This window comes from Mauremys mutica, chromosome 8 (assembly GCF_020497125.1).
Source record: "Mauremys mutica isolate MM-2020 ecotype Southern chromosome 8, ASM2049712v1, whole genome shotgun sequence".
NCBI classification, from domain to species: Eukaryota; Metazoa; Chordata; order Testudines; family Geoemydidae; genus Mauremys; species Mauremys mutica.
In genome coordinates, this window is record NC_059079.1 from 97,050,752 (window position 1) to 97,075,946 (window position 25,195).

At 41.4% G+C, this 25,195-nt stretch overlaps 1 protein-coding gene and 1 long non-coding RNA gene across 2 annotated transcripts in view; one reads left to right on the top strand and one right to left on the bottom strand.

Annotated features, from left to right (window-relative positions):
• The window catches only part of ACSL6 (acyl-CoA synthetase long chain family member 6), an 86,275-nt gene that overhangs the window by 51,250 nt on the left and 9,830 nt on the right, over positions 1-25,195 (top strand). Inside the window, exons 12-21 of the mRNA XM_045027861.1 lie at positions 4,869-4,942; positions 8,961-9,038; positions 12,522-12,656; positions 14,202-14,336; positions 16,420-16,515; positions 17,617-17,689; positions 19,239-19,327; positions 21,431-21,547; positions 23,066-23,209; positions 24,330-24,431. Of these exons, the coding sequence (XP_044883796.1) occupies positions 4,869-4,942; positions 8,961-9,038; positions 12,522-12,656; positions 14,202-14,336; positions 16,420-16,515; positions 17,617-17,689; positions 19,239-19,327; positions 21,431-21,547; positions 23,066-23,209; positions 24,330-24,431 (1,043 nt within the window). The remainder of the gene's footprint in view (positions 1-4,868; positions 4,943-8,960; positions 9,039-12,521; positions 12,657-14,201; positions 14,337-16,419; positions 16,516-17,616; positions 17,690-19,238; positions 19,328-21,430; positions 21,548-23,065; positions 23,210-24,329; positions 24,432-25,195) is intronic.
• LOC123376114 lies at positions 8,716-18,798 on the bottom strand. The gene is made up of 3 exons (XR_006581689.1): positions 18,748-18,798; positions 11,901-12,058; positions 8,716-9,141 (listed from the first exon to the last, which is right to left on the bottom strand). It is a non-coding gene; the product is annotated as an uncharacterized LOC123376114 (long non-coding RNA).

Below are 25,195 nucleotides of genomic sequence, written 5' to 3' on the forward strand. Positions count from 1 at the left end.
AGTGGGGCCCCTGGATGATCGAGATACAAAAGGAGCGCTTAAAGACGATAAAGTCATTGCAGAGAAACTAAATGAATTCTTTGCTTTGGTCTTCACAACTAAGGATGTTAGGGAGATTCCCAAACTTGAGCCATCCTTTGTAGGTGACAAATCTGAGGAATTGTCACAGATTGAAGTGTCACTAGAGGAGGTTTTGGAATTAATTGATAAACTTAACAGTAACAAGTCACCAGCCAGATGGCATTCACCCAAGAGTTCTGAAAGAACTCAAATGTGAAAATGCAGAACTATTAACTATAGTTTGTAACCTGTCCTTTAAAACAGCTTCTGTACCCAATGACTAGAAGATAGCTAACGTAACGCCAATATTTAAAAAGGGCTCTAGAGGGGATCCCTGCAATTACAGACCAGTAAGTCTAACGTCAGTACCGGGCAAATTAGTTGAAACAACAGTAAAGAATAAAATTGTCAGACACCTAGAAGAACATAAATTGTTGGGCAAAAGTCAACATGGTTTCTGTAAAGGGAAATCATGTCTTACTAATCTATTAGAGTTCTTTGAAGAGGTCAACAAACACGTGGACAAGGGGGATCCAGTGAACATAGTGTACTTAGATTTCCAGAAAGCCTTTGACAAGGTCCCTCACCAAAGGCTCTTACATAAATTAAGTTGTCATGGGATAAGAGGGAAGATCCTTTCATGGATTGAGAACTGGTTAAAAGATAGGGTACAAAGGGAAGGAATAAATGGTAAATTTTCAGAATGGAGAGGGGTAATTAGTGGTGTTCCCCAAGGGTCAGTCCTAGGACCAATCCTATTCAACTTATTCATAAATGATCTGGAGAAAGGGGTAAATAGTAAGGTGGCAAAGTTTGCAGATAACACTAAACTGCTCAAGATAGTTAAGACCAAAGTAGACTGTGAAGAATTTCAAGAAGATCTCACAAAACTAAGTGATTGGGCAACAAAATCGCAAATGAAATTTAATGTGGATAAATGAAAAGTAATGCACATTTGAAAAAATAACCCCAACTATACATACAATATGATAGAGGCTAATTTAGCTACAGTTAATCAGGAAAGAGATCTTGGAGTCATCGTGGATAGTTCTCTGAAGACGTCCATCCAGTGTGCAGTGGCAGTCAAAAAAGCAAACAGGATATTAGGAATCATTAAAAAGCGGATAGAGAATAAGACCCAGAATATATTATTGCCCTTATATATGGTACGCCCACATCCTGAATACTGCGTACAGATGTGGTGATCTCATCTCAAAAAAGATATACAGTACAGACCCGTTTATGCGTGGATGTCAAGCTGTCTCGACCACGTGTTAACAGACCATGGGTTAAGAGGGCCATGCTGAAATATCTTAAGATATCTATATATACATGTATAATTATCTAGGATTACATATGTATTCACAGCGTCCCAAATACTGCAGGCCTATCTGTTAATGGCACTTTGTGTTTCTGCTCCACACTGCCTGTAAATTTCTATGTCAGTGAGTTAGTGAGCAAATCTGTAGCGCTACATAGCAAGTTCCTATACTGCGTGTTAACGAGTCTCGCGTGTTAAATAGACTCATAGACTTTAAGGTCAGAAGGGACCATTATGATCATCTAGTCTGACCTCCTGCACAATGCAGGCCACAGAATCTCATCCATCCACTTCTATAACAAACCTCTAACCTATGTCTGAGTTATTGAAGTCTTCAAATTGTGGTTTGAAGACCTCAAGCTGCAGAGAATCCTCCAGCAAGTGACTCATGCCCCACGCTGCAGAGGAAGGCGAAAAACCTCCAGGACCTCTGTCAATCTGCCCTGAAGGAAAATTCCTTCCCAACCCCAAATATGGCGATCAGTTAAACCCTGAGCATGTGGGCAAGACTCACCAGCCAGCACCCAGGAAAGAATTCTCTATAGTAACTCAGATCCCAACCCATCTAACATCCCATCACAGACCACTGGGCATACTTACCTGCTGATAATCAAAGATCAGTTGCTAAATTAATTGCCAAAATTAGGCTATCCCATCATACCATCCCCTCCATAAACTTATCAAGCTTAGTCTTAAAGCCAGATATGTCTTTTGCCCCCACTACTCCCCTTGGAAGGCTGTTCCAGAACTTCACTCCTCTGATGGTTAGAAACCTTCGTCTAATTTCAAGTCTAAACTTCCTAATGTCCAGTTTATATCCATTTGTTCTTGTGTCCACATTGGTACTAAGCTTAAATAATTCCTCTCCCTCCCTAATATTAATCCCTCTGATATATTTATAAAGAGCAATCATATCCTCCCTCAACCTTCTTTTGGTTAGGCTAAACAAGCCAAGCTCTCTGAGTCTCCTTTCATAAGACAGGTTTTCCATTCCTCGGATCATCCTAGTAGCCCGTCTCTGAACCTGTTCCAGTTTGAATTCATCCTTCTTAAACATGGGAGACCAGAACTGCACACAGTATTCCAGATGAGGTCTCATCAGTGCCTTATATAACGGTACTAACACCTCCTTATCTCTACTGGAAATATCTCGCCTGATGCATCCTAAAACTGCATTAGCTTTTTTAACAGCCATATAGGTAGCACTGGGAGGCATGGCGCTACCGCCCGTCAAGCGGATTTGCGCGTAAACGGGTCTGTACTGTACTGGCATTAGAAAAGGTTCAGAGAAGGGCAACTAAAATGATTAGGGGTTTGGAACGGGTCCCATATGAGGAGAGATTAAAGAGGCTAGGACTTTTCAGCTTGGAAAAGAGGAGACTAAGGGGGGGATATGATAAAGCAGTGGTTCCCAAGCAGCAAACCATGGCCACTGGGAGCTGCGATCGGCCGAACCTGTGGACGCGGCAGGTAAACAAACCGGCCCAGCCAGCCAGTGGCTTTCCCTGCACAAGCGACGGAACAAGTTTGAGAACCACTGTGATAGAGGTATATAAAATCATTAATGATGTGGAGAAAGTGAATAAGGAAAAGTTATTTACTTGTTCCCATAATATAAGAAATAGGGGCCATCAAATGAAATTAATAGGCAGCAGGTTTAAAACAAATAAAAGGAAGTTCTTCACACAGCGCACAGTCAACTTGTGGAACTCCTTGCCTGAGGAGATTGTGAAGGCTAGGACTATAACAGGGTTTAAAAGAGAACTAGATAAATTCATGGAGGTTAAGTCCATTAATGGCTACTAGCAACAATGGGTAAGGAATGCTGTCCCTAGTCTCTGTTTGTCAGAGGGTAGAGATGGATGGCAGGAGAGAGATCACTTGATCGTTACCTGCTAGGTTCACTCCCTCTGGGGCACCTGGCATTGGTCACTTTCGGTAGACAGGATACTGGGATGGATGGACCTTTGGTCTGACCCAGAGTAGCCACTCTTATGTTCTAAAGACATGTTCTAAAATACTCTATATGTTATAAATGTCCCGTTTGTTCCAATAAATATGTGCAGTGGCAAATGTTTGTGTTCAGGGTTCACTTAATTAGTCTGAATGGTTGGATGAATTTGGTGTTCATGCAATGAAGGGAGAACTAAGAAAACACGCAGTCTTGCCCATGCGGCTCTGCTAACTGAGCTCAACACCCATCCTGTTCCTGGGCAGTAACTGCTGATAGTGCTGACCTCCGCATGGTCTTTGTTCTGAAGCAGTATTCACAGAGGGACTGGCATAGTACCTGCAAAGTTTGTGAACTGAAGAGGAATTGAACCTCAGTCCCTAAAAGATAGAGTTATACATTAACCCCCCAAGCCACTGTGACCCCTTCCAAAGTCCAGGGGCATGACTATCCAGGGGGCAAATTCTGCCTGGATGTACAGTTTGGGCAGGCCCATTTACTTCGGTGGGTTCCACAGGGCATGGTTTCATTCATTATGCACCTGTAGTATGACAAACAGCTCCATCTACTTTACACTAAAGAAGGAAGGCTTCTTTGAGAGCCAGGTCCACCCAGCTAGTCCCAGGAACTACAGTACAGTGGCTCAGTCTGATTTTAAAACTAATCTACTTGCCATTATGGGGGCTGGGGAGAATAGGGCCCACTTCTGCCAATTGTACTCACACTGAGTAGCAACTTATTCTGTGGCTAGTCCCTTTTAAGAGTGATGAAGAGGGTTGGTGCTGAGGCAAAGGAAGATATGTCAAGTCCTAGTCACTAGCACTGACCATGGTCCTGAGAATGGATCGATGCTAGGTGTTTTCTATTGTTTACATGCTCAGAAGTATTTAATGTGCTGTGCTGACTGTGTTCTGTTTGCCCAGGGGTAAGAGTGCTGCAGTTTTATCAATAGCCCTGTGGCCATGTGTGTCACCCAGTAATCTCCACACTTCGGTGTATTGAAAGGTGTGAACATCAAAAACATTATTCAAGTGGCCATGAGGAAGCCAAAACTCAGAATAAAAAGACAATGATGGTAATATCAGTGATCTGGCAAAGAAACCTTCAAGTTAAGTACAATAGTTCTAGAGCTCATTCTTAGCCAAAATCTAGGTGACTGGTCTCTATGTCAAATGGTATCTTGAGTAGCTGCAAACAGAGAGGAAAACCTTCAGTTAAAACACGCTATGCTCATTTTACAGTAATACTTCGTAAAAAGTTGCCCATCATTCTTAAATCCGCTGATTCACAGTATCTGGCCCAGAGAATGGGCAATAAAATCATGCTATTGGTCTTCTGTGTGTTTATATTGAAACAGTTCAAACGTCTTTGTATATTTTATTGCATAGAAACAACTCATTTGTGAAAATTGCTATTTTAGAATTCAGGAAGGGACATTGAAAAGAATTTTAACATCTCCAGGTCTTAGAAGCCTTTGAAAATTTACTACAGGGTCTTTTATTAACGCTGTGCTGTTTCTTTTTTCTTTTTTTTCAGGGAACCCCAAAGGTGCTATGCTGACTCACAGGAACGTGGTTGCTGATTTTTCTGGCTTTCTGAAGGTGACAGAGGTGAATACCCCTACCTAGAGAGTGTTACCGCATACTGTGACTTTTTCAGTTTGAATTTGTGGGTTATTTCATCTATCCAAGATGTGGAAATATGCTCAAGGAGATAAGTGAAATCTCACTCTTGGGGCGCAAGTCATTGAAATGGGAGCAAGGTTAAGCCCTTAGTGGTGAATGACAGTAGATTTCCCCCTCAACTACAGCACATGCATTTGGGTCCTGCTCCTGCAAGATGCTGAGTCCTTTTGGGGAGCACCCTCAACTCTCATTAAATCAATGAGTTGATCTTGCAGTCCTGGGTCCCAGGTGAAGGCCAAAGAACCCAGTAAAATTGTGACCAGTGCTTAGAACTTAAAAAAATGACCAGAAGCTTCCCAGTGATGCCCATACAATAAACCAATCCCCTAGAGAAAATTCATTTCTGACATGTTCATTATTTGTTTGATAGCCATCATTCTGCACACAATGTATATAAAGTATACGACAACCTACGCAACATATTTAAAATACTACAAAATCATTGTATTCATATTAAAACACACCTTGTTACATCCTGTATTTTGAATATGATATATGTGATACTGTGACATAAAAGAAAACTGGCCAGATTTTATATGTGCAGTGCATTTAAAAGAATGTATAAACATGCATTTGGAGACCATACTTCCTGTCTGGGAAACAGCATTGCTGATGCAGAAATTAATCATGTTAATAGACTGCTAATACTTAAGTGGTGGAAAGAATCAACTGATACACAGTGAAAGGACCTTTGGCTGAACCATTACAGTTACAGGAACAATGTACTGATAAAACACCCACCTTATCAAAATAAATCTGATATCTATTCCTGGCCAATGCTGTAAATATTCCTGTTTTCGGGCTTGAATCTGTAAAGGTTCCCTGGTGTAGGTCCCAATCCTGCAAATACTCATGCATGTGATGAGAGTAATCCCACTGAACTTGGTTAAGTGTCTGCAGGATTGGGGCCTCATTAATGATCACCATAAAGTGTCAATGGGACAGTTCACAGTAGTAAACACTAAGAGCTTGACCCTGCAAGATGCTTAGCACCCTCAGCATCAAGGGAGTTTGAGGCTACTCAGAATTTTGCAGAATCAAGCCCCAAAAGCCTGATCCAATGTCCATTGCAGGAAATAGGATTTTTTCCATTGATTTCAAAGGGTATTGGCTCAAGACCTAAGACTGCCATTAATAGAGTTGCCAACTTTCTAATCGCACAAAACCAAACACCGTTGCCCCGCCCCGCCTTGCTCCATCTCTGAGGCCCCACCCCTACTCACTCCATCCCCCCCCTCTGTCGCTTGCTCTCCCCCATCCTCACCCTCTTGCTCATTTTTACCAGGCTGGGGTAGGGGGTTGGGGTGCAGGAGGGGGCAAGGGCTCTGGCTGGGGGTGCGGACTCTGGGGAAGGGCTAGAAATGGGTTCAGGGTGTGGGAGGGGGATCCAGGCTGAGGCAGGGGGTTGGGGTGCAGGCTCTGGGGTGGGGCTGGGGATGAGGGGTTTGGGATGCAGGAGGGGGCTCTGGGCTGAGGGGTGGAGCCGAGGGGTTCGGAGTGTGGGAAGGGGCTCCGGGCTGAAGCAGGGGGTGCGGCCCTGGGCTGGGGGTGCGGGTTCTGAGTTGGGGTCAGAAACAAGGAGTTCAAGTTGCAGCAGGGGGAGTGGCCTCCGGGAGGGAGTTTGGGTGTGGGAGGGGGGGGTCAGGGCTGGGGCAGGGATGTGGGAAGGGGTGTGGGCTCCAGGAGGGAGTTTGGGTACCGGGAGGGGCTCAAGCTGAGGCAGAGGTGTGGGAGGGGATGTGGAGTGCGAGCTCTGGGAGGGAGCTCCAGGCTGGAGCAGGGGGTTGGAATGCAGAAGGGGGTGCGGGCTCCAGGCGGCGTTTAGTTTGGGGGGCTCCATGGAAGTGGCGACATGTTCCTCAGCTCCTAGGGTTAGGCTCTGCCTTCGCGTGCAGGCACCGCCCCCCGCAGCTCCCATTGGCTGCAAATTAAAAATGAACTGAATTTTTTTTCCTAAAAAGTATTTGTCCAATTGCTGGTTTGGGGGAGAAAAAACAGATTTTCATTTTTTGGAAAAAATAGAAAAATATTGCATCAAAGGCACAAAATATTTTCTTTTTATCAAAACTGGAAAAATATTACTTTTTTCTCCAGTGGTGAGACTGGTTTTTCGCAGCTGTACCTATGGATAAGACCAGTTTGAAGAGACACTTGCAGGTAGACTGGCGGATCTCAGTATCTTAAGTCTCCTGTAAACAAGAATATTCAGACTGCCAGATAAAACAAGACACTGAAAACACTAAATTCTGATCACACCTGACCTCAGGAGATGACAGGAAAACATCCCCCAAAGAGAGTCAATCTCAATATTCCTTTCCATGGGAAAGCAACTCAAGGGCTTCTATTACACTCCATTATTTTGACAGATACAGCAGAGTAATGGGAGTGCAAAGTGGGTGATACCATTCTGATTGAGCAGGGTTTTGCACTGGTTTACAAGGTGCAGCGTAATGGATATAATCAAGCCATCAGTTTCTGTAATCACTATAATATGGCTATCTCTATACCTCGGGAAACTGTTTTATGTAGAGAAGTTACTTTTTTGTTTTTTAGCTTTCCTTCCCATGTATGGAATATGTGAGGCCAGGGGCCTTTGTTAAATTCCAGCCCAATAAGATAAAATAAGAAATCTTAGCAAACCAAACAGTTTTTTTTTCTTTTTATTATTTATTTAGCCTCTTTCTTCCCCCACATCTGTCTCTGGGGCACCAATAATGTAGTTGCTTAAAAATGGAAGAAACACTAACCAAAAAGAATTAATATTTTGCAGCTCGATAATCCAACACATTATTCTGATTAAAATCAATAATTAACCTCCGCAAAAAAATCCTGCATCTTTCAATCTAATGGTCTGAATCTGCACTTGGATCTGCATAGGGGACCCTTGTGCCTCTGCAGAGCTCCACTGACTTCAATGGGGATGCACGTGGGCTGAAGGGGCCATCTGTTCGAATCCAATTGCAGGATCAGGGTTATAATTAGGAGGAAAGAACCCATCTCTGTGCAGGATTAAACTTTTGATACAAATTTTCTGCTTAATAAGCCCAAATCTTCAAACCTGGACTTCATGGCTAGGAGCCAGACTGTCAGCTGTGTTAAACTCACTCCACACTGGCGGAGTTGCAAAAAGCAACTTTAAAGCTGCCCTAATGGGACATCTTGAAGATCCCACCAAGATGGAGGAATGCTGGGCTAGTGTAAAGCTGGGGTGGCCAGCTTTATGCAATCCCCCTGCTAACCCTTGGTTCAGGGGCATGTCGGGGTCGGTTGGATGAAGAAGGAGGTATTCCAGGAGCAAAAGAAAGTTGAAGACAGAACAGAATGTATTCCACCAATCCCCAGCCAGCAGAGCAGCCCTGGGGCACCATTCAAACTTACATTGGGGGCCATTTTGTCCCCTGGCCAGTCCCAATATTGACAGAGCTCCTCCCTACCTCAGCTGCACTGAGGCTGAGTGGAAGTGTGTGTGTACTCAGTGCAGCTGAACACCGTGCCGTAATAGTCAAATTCCTGAATCTCAGCGCTTGAAATGCCCAGACACCCATTTTGAGGCAAATGCCAATTTGAGTGTGCAAATCTTTATTTGGTCACCAAAGCCTATGTAGGAAAATTTGGTTCCTCGGTGTCAGCACCTGTTTGCCATATGAACTGCAGAGTTTCTTGAAAAATACACTCTTGCAGTGGGGAGAGTTCTCCATTGCTCTCTATGTACATCCTTGCGCTCTTTACTACTCCTGCTAACTTAGTTTCATTGATGTTGTGGCCTAACGCTTCGCTTCGTATGCTGCTCGCTCTCTCTCTCTCTCGCTCGCTCGCTCTTTCTTGATAATCTTTACCCTTTTGCTCCTCTGGTGCCATTTTTCTTTTTATTGTTTTATGACTCTCTTGTTGTCTTCCTGTCAGTGTTTCTTTCCTTTCTGTCTCCCATGCCCTTCACCTGCAGAAAGTGATCTTTCCGAGACAGGACGATGTGCTCATCTCCTTCCTGCCTCTGGCTCACATGTTTGAAAGAGTTATACAGGTAAGAAACCTGTTTGAACTGACTAGGCCTTGTCGGGCTCCTTGTGTTTTCTTCCAGAGTCAGTGGGCTCCTACTTGTGAGGATGTACACATTTCCTATTTGCCTTTAGCACACATGTTTGAGAGAATGGTACAGGTAAGGTCATGGTGTCAGTGGAAGTCCTGTTTCCGCACTAAAAAATAACTAAGTAAAATGGTAAACATGGCAAAATACTCTACAATATACTGTGGAGCTAAAACAGATTGTACTCCAAAAGTGTCATGGGTGCAGCTCCAGGGTGCAGATTCTGATCTCATTTGCACAGGTAAATCTGGCGCAACTCTAACATAGTCTCTGGAGTGTAACTGAGATCAGAAAATGGCATATGTACAGAAATTATTATCTTTTGGGGGCAAAATATATCTATTATTTTGGGGGGCAGCTTTTCAAAGTATTATAGGACCAGCAATCATGGTGGTTAAAATAACATTGCACGTATTCTTTATCAACTCCACACTTTTTATGGTGTAAATAAATTAGATTTGCAAAAACTGAAAAGCAGGAAAAAACCCCACAGTGGTGACACATGCAGTCTTCCTGGAAGATCAGTGTATAATGCACAATAAGTGGAAGCCATCGTCTCTTGGAAATAATGACAAGTAGAAGTACTGACTCATGCCAGCCCATATAAGTGACTTCACTTTCTTTCCAAACAAGGCAGATGATAGCTGCCGGTCTGAAAATCCATGAACTAGAGATTGGCCAGAACTGTGAAGTTTGGATCTGGATTCAGTTCTGACTCAGATTTCCCAAAATGTAGTGGGGGCTCAGATTCTGTGGTCAGATTTGGGCTGACACCATGGCTTTTTTTTTAATCAGAATCCAAGCTTTCCTTTTTTTTTTTTTTTTTGGGTGGGATTTTAGATTTGGAGTTCTGCTTTGGGCCTAACTCTAGTAACAGTTATACCAGGCTTAAATTACTTTTCACCATGTTAAGAAACCTGCAGGCTCCTGGGATTACTCTTTAAACCTCAGTATCTCGACTACTTAATTTTTTTAAATGCTCTCTGTGCATATACAGTGACTATTTTTTTCCATATGGATCTTTAATTATTTAGCCAGGAACCTGCTACATATGTGAAGTACTGTATGTGGATTTGATAGGATGATATTTCTTAAATTCACAAGTGTCTATTGATTAAATTCCTGTGGTTTTATAGTCAGTTCCTGGAGAGTAAGTATTAGCCATGTTGTTGTAGCCATGCTCATCTCAGGATATTAGAGAGACAAGGTGGGTGAGGTAACATCTTTGATTGAACCAACGAATGCTGATGAGAGACAAGCTTACGCCAAGCTCTTAAATGTGGTGTAGCTGCATAAATCCCATTAACTCAGTAGGAGTTATATGGCTACTCCCTCAAGGCTTTGGAAATGTAAGATTTAAGATGGGGGAAGATTTTTCACAAGTACATAAGAGAGTTAGGTAGTCAACTCCCCATGACTTCCAATGGGAGTTGAGTGCCTATTCCTTATTGTCCTTTGTGTCCTGAAAATTTCCCCTCCATGCCAACAAAAATTCAGCAATTTCAGAGATAAATAAAACTGGTCACTCACTGATACCTAAATATGGCAGGGCTCTGATATTAGATACTGAATTTTTTGCAATGCCTAAAATGTACCGGGGGAGTTAAGAATTAACTCTCCACACTTGACTCAGAACAGCCTTTATTGCTAGCCAATAATTTCATTTTAAATATGCTCTAAGGTTTTTCACAAAGGAATGCTTCTTTTCACCAAAACAAGAGTATGCAAATAACTGTGTATATGGTATGTGACACACTGGGAGCTCAGATTATTTTTCCCTCTTTGCTCACTACCTGAAACTCCCTTTTTCCCTCCTGAGGCCCTCATGGCTCCAAATTGCACCCAGACAAGGAATCTTTTGTAGGCCAGAAGGCTCAAAAATGGCTTAATGCTTGCGTCCCAGGGCAGAGTAGATACATTCACAGTGCTCCCAGCCTCAGCAACAGTGGAATGCACGTCCATGTGCTGGAAATCACACTTGGATCTCCCATTTGTCATTGGGTTTAGAACAGGTACATCCTCTCCTCAAAGGAAATGCATATTGGGTTATAGGATGTTCTAACAGCTGCATGAAGAGGTGAAAGTAAACCGGTATGGTACGGTATGCCGGACCGGCTTCCCCAGGCTGGCTATTTAAAGGGCCTGGGGCTCCCAGCAGTGGCTGAAGCCCTGGGCCCTTTAAATTGCCACCAGAGCTCCGCTACCAGAGCCCATGGGTGGCGGAGGTGGCTCAGGTGGTGATTTAAAGGGCTCTTTAAATCACTGCCAGAGCCCCTGGCTGCTGCCGCTACCCCAGGAGCTCCTGCAGTGATTTAAAGGGCCTGGGACTCCGGCTGCTGCGGGGAGCCCCAGGCCCTTTAAATCGCTGCCCAAACCCCGCTGCCGGAGCATTGGGAGTAGTGGCAGTGGGGCTCCGGCCCTTTAAATCTCCGCCAGAGCCCCGAGCCTGGGGTAGCGACAGCAGCCAGGAGCCCCTGGGGCTCCGTCAGTGATTTAAAGGGCCCAGGGATTTAAAAGCCTCGCCTCTTCCGGGTGAGATCACACTTCTTCCAGTTGAGGCCCCGCCCCCTGCTCAGGACTCTGGTGTACCTGTAAGTCCTTCGAGTTACTTTCACCCCTTGTCTCAGAAGACATAAAAAGACATGAAGAAACCTCTGTTAACCACAAAAGGGCTAGCATAGAGATTTCATGAGGAATTATACATGAAAGACTAAATGTTTTCCTAGTCCCCAGAATCAAAGGTGAGTCTAAAGAAAATGATGTCAAACAGAACATGGAATCACAGGCTGGTCAACCTACCATTCACCTCAGTCTTTCCAGAATCCAGTGTAATCCCACAGCCATGCAAAGAGCTCTCTCTGAAGTATGCTCCACTGCAAGACAGTTTGCCCCCAGTCTGATATAGTAGTCCTGTAGTGACCATGTAAGAGAACTGTGTGATCTGATTACACAACAACCTACGAAAAAGATTTAATTGTGAAGTCAGAAAAGTTGCATAAGGAGTCATATGGTAAAAATAAAGTAGAAATTAGGAATTTAGGGTGGGAATTTCAAAAGTGGCTTAAGAGCACAAGCTCCATGGAGTTCAGTGGGACTTTGTGTTCCTAGGGTACTCAAGTGCTTTTGAAAATTGCACCTTTCAGCTTTGATTCCTTTTTCTCCCACAAATTGTACTAAATTTTGTTTTCTAAACATGAATGCCAAGTAAAGGATCTATGATCAAGGTCCATACAAAATCAGTGTGTTTCTACCCAATTTACTATGTGGTTTAGTTGTTTTTTAAAAAACCCATTAGCCACAATGGTAAATAAAATTTCAGGAATGTGTCTTTAAAACAGGGATGGGGGTGCTTTGCCACAGTGATTAAATGCAAGGAAATAAGTATTCTGTTTCTCCTTCCCCCTCTCCCCCCCATCACAGTCTGTCGTATATTGCCATGGTGGGCGAATTGGATTCTTTCAAGGAGATATCCGTCTCTTATCGGATGATATGAAAGCACTGCGTCCAACCATTTTCCCTGTTGTACCACGATTATTAAATAGAATGTATGATAAGGTATGCTTCATTTATTCTGTTTCTAGTAATAAAGTCAATAATTGTCTAGAAGTTAACTTAGAGACTTCCCGTAGGTTTGGCCTTTTTCACTAAGGGCTAGTCTACACTTACCAGCCGGGTCGACGCGGTGAGTTCGACTTCTCGGAGTTCGAACTATCGCGTCTAATCTGGACGCGATAGTTCGAACTCCGGAAGCGCCGCGGTCGACTCCAGTACTCCACCACTGCAAAAGGCGGTGGCGGAGTCGACCTTGGAGCCGCGGACTTCGATTCCGCAGCGTCTGGACGGGTGAGTAGTTCGAACTAGGGTACTTCGAATTCAGCTACGCTATTCACGTAGCTGAATTTGCGTACCCTAGTTCGACCCCGCTTCTTAGTGTGGACCAGCCCTAACTCTCTCGTACACCTTTTTCCTTACTGCAAATACATTAGACCAGATCCTTGGCTAGTGTAAATCTGAGTAGCCTTTCTGAAGTCAATGGAGTTATATCAGCTTATACCAGTTGAGGACCTGGCCCGTTGTATGTTAAATGTATGTAAAATTCAGCAATTTCAGAGATAAATAAAACTGGTCACTCACTTGATACCTAAATACCTTAAAGTGAATTTCTGTGTGTGTAGGTCCTGTTCCTGCTCTCACTACAGTCAGTGGTGACATTCCCAGTTATTTCATTAGTCCAGGATCTGAACCCAAGAGAAGCATGAATCAAACTTGGATGTGCTAATGCTTTCTCTGCTTTTGAGCCAGTGCTGGAGCTTGGTTCTTACTCACTGCTGGCAGTGACAGGAGAGATATGATGAGCAGTCTTAAAAGGGTTTAAATATTGAAAGATCAAGGCTGATTTAGTGGTTAAAGATCCTTCATACTAAGAGAAGGTCATGTGAGAATTCCATGGAAGATATTTAAGAGTATAGCATATTTAGTAGCCATGTTCAGTATGTGTAGACTATTTATCCTAAAAGTAAGAGATGGATCTAAAGGCACAAACTACTGATGTAAACTTTCTGCAAGTTCAGGTCTGTTTGGATCTGGTTCCTCATTATTGAGACAGATACTAGGGGGTACTGATACGGAGAGCCAGTTCGGGTTGCTCTCTGATAAAACATAGATAAAGATGGCCATCATCACCTCAACAAATAGCAATATTTGTGATAGCTGCCAAATACTCTCATTCAAGTTGCTCAACCCTAGAACTTTATCATAGTTTCACCTAATGGTGCATATAATAGGAATCATACAGAAACGCTGATCAAATAAATGTAGTCAATGACTCTATTCTCTTGACTCCTCCCCTCTTTTGTCTAAGGGAAAAGTAAGTATATTTCAGAACAGATTGCAACAAAACATAATTTGCACACCTACAACTGTAGTGTAGTAGTCTTAATTATACTGCCGACATAACAGTAACTTCATTGACCTCAGTAGATTGGTGTCTGCTTTGCCCAGTGGTAAATTTGATCCTGTGACTGTTATCATAAGGATAGTAATACACTCTGTTTTCTTTCTTAGCTGTGTAATCTTTCATGCCATCCTGCATTCTCTTAGATCTTTAGCCAAGCAGATACTCCATTGAAACGTTGGCTTCTGGAATTTGCTGCAAAGCGTAAAAAGGCTGAAGTTCAAAGTGGAATCATTAGAAATGACAGTTTGTGGGATAAACTATTTTTTAATAAAATCCAGGTAAGAACTTGGGGAAAGTGACTGTATAGCTGTTGCTCGAGAAATAATCAGTGAAGTCAGCTTGGCTGATTTAGAAACAGTGGAACTGAAAAAAGGAACCTAGGGAGGAGAGAGCACCATTTTTATTTCTCTTTTAATAGAGGCATTTGTTCAATCTGCTTATTTTTGCTATTCACTTTGGGTATATGGGTGCAATCCGTCCCTGTGCTGAGGGTCAGCACAAGGTATAGGCATCACTCAAGTATTGCTTAAGCACTGTTTTATGGACTTAAGGGGTGCATAACATGAAATCCAAGATGGTGAAGAGGCAGCAGAACACTTTGCTGTTTCATGTAAAATCTCAGGAATCTGAGCAAATTTCTATGTATTATTAGGTATCGGGCATAAGGGCCAAACTCTCTGCTTCACAGGAGTTAAGGCAGCAGAGAATTTCACCCAGAAGTTTAGTTGTATTGAAATACAATACATACACCATATATCTAAATGTCCTAGGTGGGCCACTATAGAACAATGAATAAAATACTGAGCATGAAAGAAGGAATGGCACAAAAATAGTAGCTAAACTCACACACAAATGGGTTTAACACACTTATTTTCTTTGGGCCTTTCTGCCTCCTTAATCATCCAGCCTCTCTCAGGTTTACAGGGTCTTGCTCCTGTGAATTCGGTCTGTTAATCAGATAGAATTGTGGTTTTTCCACTGAACCCCAGCAGCAAGTACTATATGTATTTGTGGCAATACTCCTCTGGCTCCCCACCAGCCATGCTGAAATAAATAAAAGAAGGTGGAGGGGAAGATAGAAAGAGAAGGGGGGAGAAGTATTTTTGCTGAAGACATTTAGGCCTGTTCCAAAGTCCACTGAAATGTTCCCATTGATTTCAGTAGCTTTTGGATTAGGGCCTTAGTCAGTACATATCCCTAGGAAAAAGCATACAAGGCCATAAAGGAAAGCCTGTGCATTTAACATGCAATTGAACAAGAGGGAAAGGAAAACAGAATATCTGAGGGCCTCTTGGGTGCAATCTGAATGGTCCTGCTATGTGCCACAGGGTCCCGCAGTAAACCATTCCTAGGTCAACTAAATCACTGATATGCTGTATCACTCCAGCAAGGTCTGGTTAATTACTTTTCTTAACTGGATGACTTATCCAGTCACCTCACTTTATGTTTAGCCAGCGAAACTGATCGCTCCTTTCATTTGTGAACTGCTTATCCTCAGTCTGCAAAGATATGAGTTCAAATGATGCAGACTAGGCATGTGTCCTTCACAGATGTAAGGCAGATCTGGCTCTGCATTGATTCAGGATCTGTGACCATGACCTTCTAACCTCAAAGCGTAAAACTTACAAGAAATTCTTTGTCTTCCTTTTTTTGACTTACAGCATAGCTGAAAGGTGACAAAGGGGTTGATGTGTTATCATCTACAGATACTTGAAGGACATCAACCTTAAAAAGGAGGCAGAATTGTTTGAGGTTGTTCAGGGAGGAATTACCAAAGCAATGGGATGAAAATGAGCAAGAAAAGAATGGAGGCAGGACATTAGGGTGGTGATTTTTTTTTGTCCTAACCATGAAGTCCAATAGAGCCAGATGGATTCATGCCTGCCTCAGCATGGAAAAATGGACTAGATGACTTCTTGGGGTCCCTTCCAGCCCTACATTTCTGTGATTCTATGCAGGCACACCCTTGCATCTGTGCCAGGCAGTGCTGACTTCAAAGGGGCTCTATTTGGGCAGAAAGGTCTGCCCATGCAGAGTCAGTTGCAGGACTGGAATCCAAGACAGTGTAATAATCTTAAGGAAAACTATGGAATTTATATGAACAGGGACTAGCCAAAGCACATGAACTTTTTGTTCTGTTTGTACAATGCCTAGTACAATGGGTTCCTGGTCCATGATGTGGCTCCTATGGTGCTGATTATAGGCACTGTGGTGATTATTATAATTTTCTAATGGAAGAAGGGCTGTTTCTCTTGGGCTACTTCAGTTATATGCAGTTAGTGCTTTTTCTTTCAAGATTTGACTGAATATGTATGCTCATATGGGAGGCTAAGAGTTTTATTTTCTCTTATTATCTAACAGGCAAGCCTTGGTGGGTGTGTTAGGATGATTGTAACGGGAGCTGCCCCTGCTTCTCCAACTGTTCTGGGGTTCCTTCGGGCAGCACTTGGATGTCAGGTACACTTCACCTACACAGTTATTCAGATGCATTGTTGTACTAGGTATTCGAGTTGTTAGGAAATCTAGGGAACCCTATATTTAAAATAACATTTACCAACATAAATCACAATAGAAATTGTTTTTTTCTGATGGTCAAAGATATAAATAGTGGGCTCAAACCACATAGGTCAGACATGGCTCCAAACTCTCCCAAAGTTGAGAGGAGTTTGGATCCAGGACTTTCAGTGCTTTATAGAGAGAGGCAGCCAATGACAAAGTTCAGATCTGGATGCAAGTTCAGGAATATTTGGATCTAGGGTTTGCACCCACATCTAGAGAGGGGAAAAGATCAGCAACAATAAGATGGTGCAACTTGTCAATTTTCAAAAGTCACATTGATTAAGAACTAGCATAATACCCAGGCATAGAGAGGGACTTTGGAGATGCCTATTTCCTAGGTCATTGAAGACCAGACACATAGTGAAGGGACCTGCCTAGTGCCCTGGGAAGAAGGTGTGGGCCAAACCACTTACTGTAGAATCCAGGGAGGCTGAGGACACATAGCTTGCATGCTCCTAGAATTCTGCTCAGGTGGTTGGCAAAGCTAGTGGCCTCTAGAAGTAAGTGGCAAACAAGCCTCACCCTTCTCAGATGCCTGAAGCTTGCCAGCAAAAAGTTTCCAAAAAGACCCTTTCAAAAATGTATTTCATATTAGTGCAAAGAATCTGGTTTCTCTCACAGAAGTACTTTATTCAACCAACTGCGATCGGTACAACTGTCCTCTCTTCCCATTATTTTCAGATCCTTACAGTGATGTTCATTCAGAATAATATATAACCATGTTTCCCATACAATGAAGACCAGAGTAACTTTCCCTGTGAATCTGTACACTATATATAGTGTAATTGTAGCCATGTTGGTCCCAGGATATTAGAGCGACAAGGTGGGTGAGGAGGTCATATCTAAATATTACTTCACCCAGCTTGTCTCTCTAATCAGTGTACTGCATTATGGTTTAAATTCACAGCATTGTGCAACAAGAAGGAAACTGAACAATGTTCAAATCATATGTAAGTGTTAATCTATCATCAGGTTCAAAGCTATATATCTCTTTGTCAGGTTTATGAAGGTTACGGTCAAACAGAGTGCACAGCAGGATGTACCTTTACCACTCCGGGTGACTGGACTTCAGGTAAATATGATAGTCTCTCCAAAAAGGACAGAACTCTTAGTGTATTTGGAATACTTTTTTGGGCTGTAATACCTACAGGATACTATGCAACACTTTATCATTGTGCTGAATAATTTTGGTGAATTCAGTATTTATGAAAGTGAGGTATTAATGGCACTAGCCAAAGAAAGGTAGAATTTGATCAGATGCTATGCAAGTTTCCCATGAGAGATCTAGAACCATGCCTAGGTCCTGATCTGCAAAAATCTCCTGTCCTTTCCACTTCTGGCCTGCCTTGGGCAGAGATTACTAGTGCTATTGAATTGTGTTTGTCAGATGTAACACTGGAACAAAGATTAGGCTAACAAATTCATATTCACTTATGACCAAAATCAGGCTTTGAGCACAGATCCAATGCCAGATAATGGGGGGGGGGGGGAGGGAATGCTTAGAGGTTTAAGGTTAGTCTGGTTTAAGGATTCTAGACTATTACACTTTCAAACCTTTCAGACCTTATGATGGTTAATATAATCAGATGAAAATTTCAATCAGCACCCAGCATGTTATCAGTGCTCAGCAAATAATAAATAAGAGGAGTCATGCAGTATTAATTATTAATATTTATAGAATAGCTTTGGAACAGGTATGATCAAATTCATTCAAATGAATACCTGTACAAAAATTGGACATAATTTATTAGTCCCATTAATTATCTACAAACCTCCCTTTTCAACACTAATTTTCTGTGATTGGAGTAGGGCACAGAATGTGATTTCCAGTACAGATTGCTGTATATCAGCTTGTTTTTCTGCACAGCAGAAAAGGCCAATTACCTACTACGAGATGTACTGCCATAATACATTTTTCCAGTTAAACTTTCACTATGTTTGTCTCACACTGTCTTCATTTTGGTGTCCTACCCAGCACATAATTACTGAACACACATTCACAAATATATATTAAGGACTGGATCCTCACTTTGTTAAATCTGCTGGCCCTAAGCAGACTTAAACCTGGGCAGATCTGTGAAGGATTCCCCTAGTGTGGATAAAACCCTGGGTGGCAGAGAACCAGTGTACCTTGCCTTGCAGAGTGGCCATTCCTGAACACCTTTGTGCTCCTGTGATCTCTGTCTACCAGAACATTCCATTTGGGTCACTGACAGTTAACATAATTCAGAGTCGTTTAAGCAGTTATAGTTTACTTTGGAAAAATTGGAAAAAGGTTGAATTTAAAGCCATTGTAACTCAAAGCCTTTGACTTTTCTAGATGATACACAAAACAGAACTTTGGGCTCTGTTATTAACAAGTTACTCTGAGTTAGGTCTTTAAAAGAGGGGTTGATTTAATTTCCTGTTGGTCAGAGGAAGATGGTAAGGCAAAAGGGTCCTGTATTGTTACACTTAAAAATAGGAATCCTATCCAGACAGGTTAAAGGATTCTGCACACAGACACATATGCTTCAAGAACACTGAACTTCAAGAAGTTCAGCTAGAAATGAGTGATGTGCTAATAATAACCTAATGAGCACCATTTATAGAAAGAAATGACAAATGACTTTAATTTGCAGGTCACGTAGGAGCCCCTCTGCCCTGCAATTTAATCAAACTGATGGATGTGGAAGAGATGAATTATTTTGCTTCGAAAGGAGAAGGAGAGGTATCATCTCAAACATTATATACAGCACCTCGGTAGTTAACCCTTTAAGGCAGGCTGTCATTATAAAACTCTGTGAGCCATTTGTTACTGCTTGTATCTGAGAATCCTTTTTAAGTGCCCCTTGTCATAGATTGAGAAATGAAAGGAAAAAAGCAGAATGGAGGAACACATCAGGCAGCAATAGAGCATCATAATGTTAATTACAAATACAGGGTATTACAGAACCTCCAGCAAGTGCTACAGCTAATTACTTTTGAAGGGGCTGAGGGTTCCACACAGGCAGACCTTACACTCTCAGAGAATCCCATTGATTCCAATGGGATCCCATAGAGGCATAAGGGGTCACCTAAGCGGACCCCTTCACAAGATTAGGGCCTAGGGTTATAAGGATCAACTCATCCAGTCCTTATGCATCCCTAGTACAGTGAAAACTCTTATTGAAATAAACAATGAACTCAATAGGACTTTCCTCTGAGTAAGAACAGCACTAGGATTGTAAGACTTGAATCTACATGTTTAAGGTCCCAATTCAGCAAAGCATTTAACCTCAAGCCTCACTTTAAGCATGTGTTTAAGTCACATTAAAGTTAAGCAGATGCTTATGTAGTTCGCTGAATAGGGATGGCTTGTTGAATCAGGGCCTAAATTCTGGTCCTGGTAGATATTGACTGTTATCCTGTCCCACTGAGGGCTTTCAACAGCTTGCAATAGGCACTCAGAACTTTGTGGGATCAAGCTTAGTTATTTTTATAATGCACTGGAATGAATTTATTTACTTTTTAACATAACTATTTTTCTTTTTTCCATTTATATTTTCAAGTTCAATGAAAGGCCATTGATTCACAGAATAAAATCAAAGCTGAGGATTATATTTACATTTTCCCTTTAATGTCAATGATTGTCTGCCCATTTCATAACATAATATCATAACATAACATAATATCACGCACGCTACATTAAAGAGAAATAAATGTAATTTTGTATTATCCCAGAGTTCTGCATTTCCAGTTTTCCTTCAGCAACAAAATCCCAGCACACTGTAATTTACTGGCGAGTGCTTAATACCATAGAATGTCACCGTGCTCACGTGTCTGTGTCTATGGCTCTGAGCCTACATAGGGATCTGGTAGCATGGATCCTTGCAGAGTCCCACTGATTTTTAGCAGGACTCTTTGCAGGCACACGTAGTTGTGCTAGTGGATCACAGTGGAGGACTGAGGCCTAAATTAGCAGCTGGAGCCTCTCAAAGAATATACCTGCTAATACTTTTAATGCTCATGAGGACTCTTTAGCTAATGAGGACTCCTTAGGCTCCAGAGGTAAAGGGTTCATATTTTAGGACAAGTCCTGAGTTCTGTCCCCAATGCCCCATATGTACAGTTTAGCTCACGAACCTGATGGGTGAAATCCCATCCCCACTGAAGTCAATGGTAACACTCCCATTGACTTCAGTGGAGCCAAGATTTCATCCAGCATCTGGATGTACAGCATGCAGTGATATGATTCACCACAGTGTACTCTATACTCCCTAATTATGTTCACAGCTTACCCTGAAAGCTTTGACACTTTATTCTTGCTAGTGCATTTAGGTTTTAAACTAGAGGTGAGTGAAATGTTCACAACAACATTCAAAATGTTCAAAATCTAAGTGTTTTCCTATTTTCACTGTAAATGAAAAATATGACCCAATTTTCAGTGCAAAATATCTGCACTAAAGCTAGTTCATTTTTAGTGAAAATGATCACATTTTTCAGCAAAATTGTTGTCTTTATGAAAACTATGTGGAAGGCTGTGATATCACATGCATTAGCAGTCAGTTTTTCTGTTCTCATGAAATATTGTTAAAAGACATTTTAGGGCTGAGAAAAACAAACAAGAAAAGTCCAGAAAATTTCACACACAAATTGACCGAAGTTTTGCACAGTCTTGTTTTCCTACTTTACACCTACATTAGTTTAAAAAATATATGGCTGGTGGTATCATAGTTTGAAATATTTTATTTTATTGGAGCACTCGTATGGGAAAGCATCTACCCATTAACATTTTGGTATGATTCCATAACAAAAGCTCGAGACTTTGTCAGCAACCATGACTCTTTTGCAGATATGTGTGAAAGGACCCAATGTTTTTAAAGGTTATCTAAAAGATGGCGAGAAGACAGCTGAAGCTCTGGATAAAGAAGGATGGCTTCATACTGGAGACATTGGGAAATGGTTACCTGTATGTACTGATCAGATTCTCAGTTCTTGTGTAAATTGTATATTCCTATGTAAATTCTAAGGTAGAACACTTGTATTTTCAAGCAAATCTGTGTTTGACTGTTTTTTGTGGAATAACCCTATGTCAACCACCAGAAGTTCATGCGTCCTCAGAGTCATGTCCATGCACCTGGGTCCCAGTTACGGGTCCGCTTCATGCCTCAGCATCCCAAGTTTTAAGCAAAGCATAAAGAAAAGTTTCTTTGATATCTCATTAGTTCATGTAATGTATCAAGCAGATTTGCCTCTCCCCAGAGGCTATTTTAATATCCAAAGCCAATCACTCAAACTTTAATTAATCTTTGGAAGAGACGACACTGGGGAGACAGAAATCAGTTCAACTGCTTCTGAAATCGAGCCACCTCCACAGTGGCATGCTGAAATCAACTCACTTGTTTGAAGATCAAACACCTTGATTTTTGTTTTTAGAAGTACTGAATGCTCTCAAATAACATTCAAGTCCATGAGAACTGCAAGTTCTCAGCACTTTTGAAAATAAAGTTACTACTTTCTGCAATTTTTTTTCATATTTAAACTCTAATAGTATTTGATAAAGAATTTGTCTAAACAGCAACATCTACATTAAAAAATACTTTTTAAAAATTATCAGGTGAAAAAAATGTCCTACCTGGAACAAGAGGTGGGAGGACAAACTCAAAACAGAACGGGGAAACCTCCGAATACCAAAGCATTTCCATTATTTTTTGAGTTTTTTAAACACCATTATTCTGGACCCTGTTTTACACATACAAATGCAGGTGCACAGAGCATTTTTTCAGACTGAAAAGTGGGGAGAAAAGACCTTTTTGTTTGTTTGTTTGTTTTTAATGAAATTTCTTATTTTAATCTGTCTTTCAGAAGAAAGACAATGTCTATCAAAAACTTGTTGGTTTCGATGTATAAATAGGCATTTGGCAGAAATGTCACAAAATGCAAAATTTCTGGGCAGCATGATGGCCTGGGACAAAACGACAAATATGGTCATGAAGTATTTTTTGGTATTTTTAAACAGTTCTTCTGACTACCAGAATAGCACTTTCCTTCCCTGCATGATGATGGTTGAGTTTATTATAATGGAAGTTTGGACAGGCCCTTAAAGAGACTCTATCATGGCTGATGGGCTGAAAATACAACCTGTGTTTAAGAGACTATATTTATCAAAAATGTCCTCCTGATCCTGAAAAATCTCTTTTCCAAGTGAGGACTGCAAGACTGATTAAATTCAACCTTTTCTCCTGGGCAGTTCACCACCAATAAACCCTGGGTAGAGCCAGTTTCCTGGGTTCAGACACTCATGCTCTGATCTTTGCTGTGCCTGGATGGTCCACTCTTGCTGGTAGCTAGGGGATTGTGCACCTCCTCCCAGTTTTACTGTTCGCTCTTTAATGAAATGTAGAGTCAAGTGCAAAAAATACATTGTTTATTGGGCCTCTATATTCAAATAACAGTTTTGGTAACCATCATCTCTCTTTCCCAACAGACTGGGACACTTAAAATTATTGATCGGAAAAAGCATATATTTAAACTTGCTCAGGGAGAATATATTGCGCCTGAAAAGATTGAGAATATCTACATCCGCAGTGAGCCTATTGCCCAGATATATGTGCATGGAGACAGCTTACAGGTAAAATGTAACACTTCAAAATAATTTTAGAGCCAGACCCTCTGCTTGACAGGTTCTGTGCCTGGCACCAAGGGGTCAGTAAAGGTGACCTTTCTACCCCTCACCATCCTCCTCCTCAATTCTGGAATTGGCTCATAGCTAGTTAGGCCCCCAACCACTCGAGTGACTATTTACATCTTGGGGAATGGGTGACAATCTAGCCTTTGAAGCTACCTCATTATCCTCCTTCAGATCCCTCCTTAAAACTCTCCTGTGCCATGATGCCTACAAAAAAACTCGACAAAGGTTAGGCTGCTGGGGCGCTGAGACTATTGGCATCAACTTTTAGAAACAGAGAACAGCAGAGCAGATGCTAGAGCTGCACTTTAATTTACAAGTGGAGGACAAGTGCAGGACCCTTCATCACTTATGTCCTGCATAGGACCTGCATGTCAGAGGTCTGTCTGCCAAGTGCTTACGCAGGTGGGCAGAACTAGTCTCTGTATTAAAACAGAATAATTAGGGACATGTTTTCAAAAGTGGCTTCTGAAATTCTGCCCACAAAATTCTGCTCATTAAAGTTTTATGTGTGAAAAATCTGCTTTTGCGCACACAGTGGAGATAGCTGCATATGTAAGCATCCAGTTTACATTGCATATAGTTTACATATGCAATGGTTGGTGTTTTACATAGCAACAGGTACAATTTCAGACACCATAACAACTAACTCTTACCCACTAATCGTGCCCTGGAGCCAAACACATATTTCTCTTTGATATCAATATGATTTCCCTGGATGGTCAGAGATCCATGAATGGAATAGTGATAAACAAAATGGACCAAGTTCTGCTCTCGTTTCTACCAGCGTAAAAGCAAAGTAACTTTGTTAGCTTTAGTGCAAAGTAGAATTCAAATTGCAGAATCTGGGCTAATGTATTATATTTTTCTGGCAAATATATTGAACATTTCTTCTCCTCAGATAAAAGTTATCACAAATACTTCATCATGAAATGTTAGCCAAATACAGTGCTGTATTGAAATGATTAAACCTGGCAAACTAAGAGAGATTATTTATGTACTGGAATATTATATTTTAAATATGGTTCTTTCCTTGGCTGATACATTTTTTTTTCTGATACAGGCCTTCTTGGTGGGAATTGTTGTACCTGATTCTGAAGTCATGCCAGGCTGGGCAAGAAAAAGAGGGTTTGAGGGAACATATGCAGAGCTCTGTAAAAATACGGTGTGTCCTTAAAAATACATATGTGTGTGCGTTTAATTAACAGTGATCTGTAATATGCAGCACTAGGAAATGATAGCACTGAAATAAAGGTATGCTCACATAAAAGAGAATAGGCAAACCAAGCCCTTAAGCTCCTTAACATCATTCTTATTTAGTAGCACTACTAATGGTACTTTCCAAATATGTAAGAAGACAAGGTCTTCAGTAATCTTACACCTGCATATTCCACCTTTTTTCCCCCAAGCATTGAGCATCGCCTGCTGTCATAGACAGAAAACCGAACTAGATGAATCATTTGTCTGTCATTATGATCACTCTTCTGAATGTTTCTGTGAATATATATCATACAGTTCTTTTTCTATAATTAAACCTATGCAATCTCTTTTTAGACTCGTATGGAAGGTAACACTTTTTCTCTCCAATTAATGTTTAACTCAGCTAAAAAATTAATAGTAGTTGTTATAAATAATGGCAAGATGCAAAGTTTAAGTGAGAATATTCTACCTTGGTGACTAAAGTGTGGCACTTATATTAATATTTAGGCACCTTAATAAACAGAGTGGTTTTTAAGAAGTACTGAGCACCTACTACTGTCATGAAACATAGATGATTTAAGCCACAATCCATTTACACCCACACTTAACTTTAAAAGCACATGAATACCACTGAAGTCAATGGGACTATTCGGGCACTTAAGAGTTTACCTAAGAGTTTGAAGGATTAAGGCTTTAAATGTCTATCCTTCACCACCAAAGTTTGAAAAT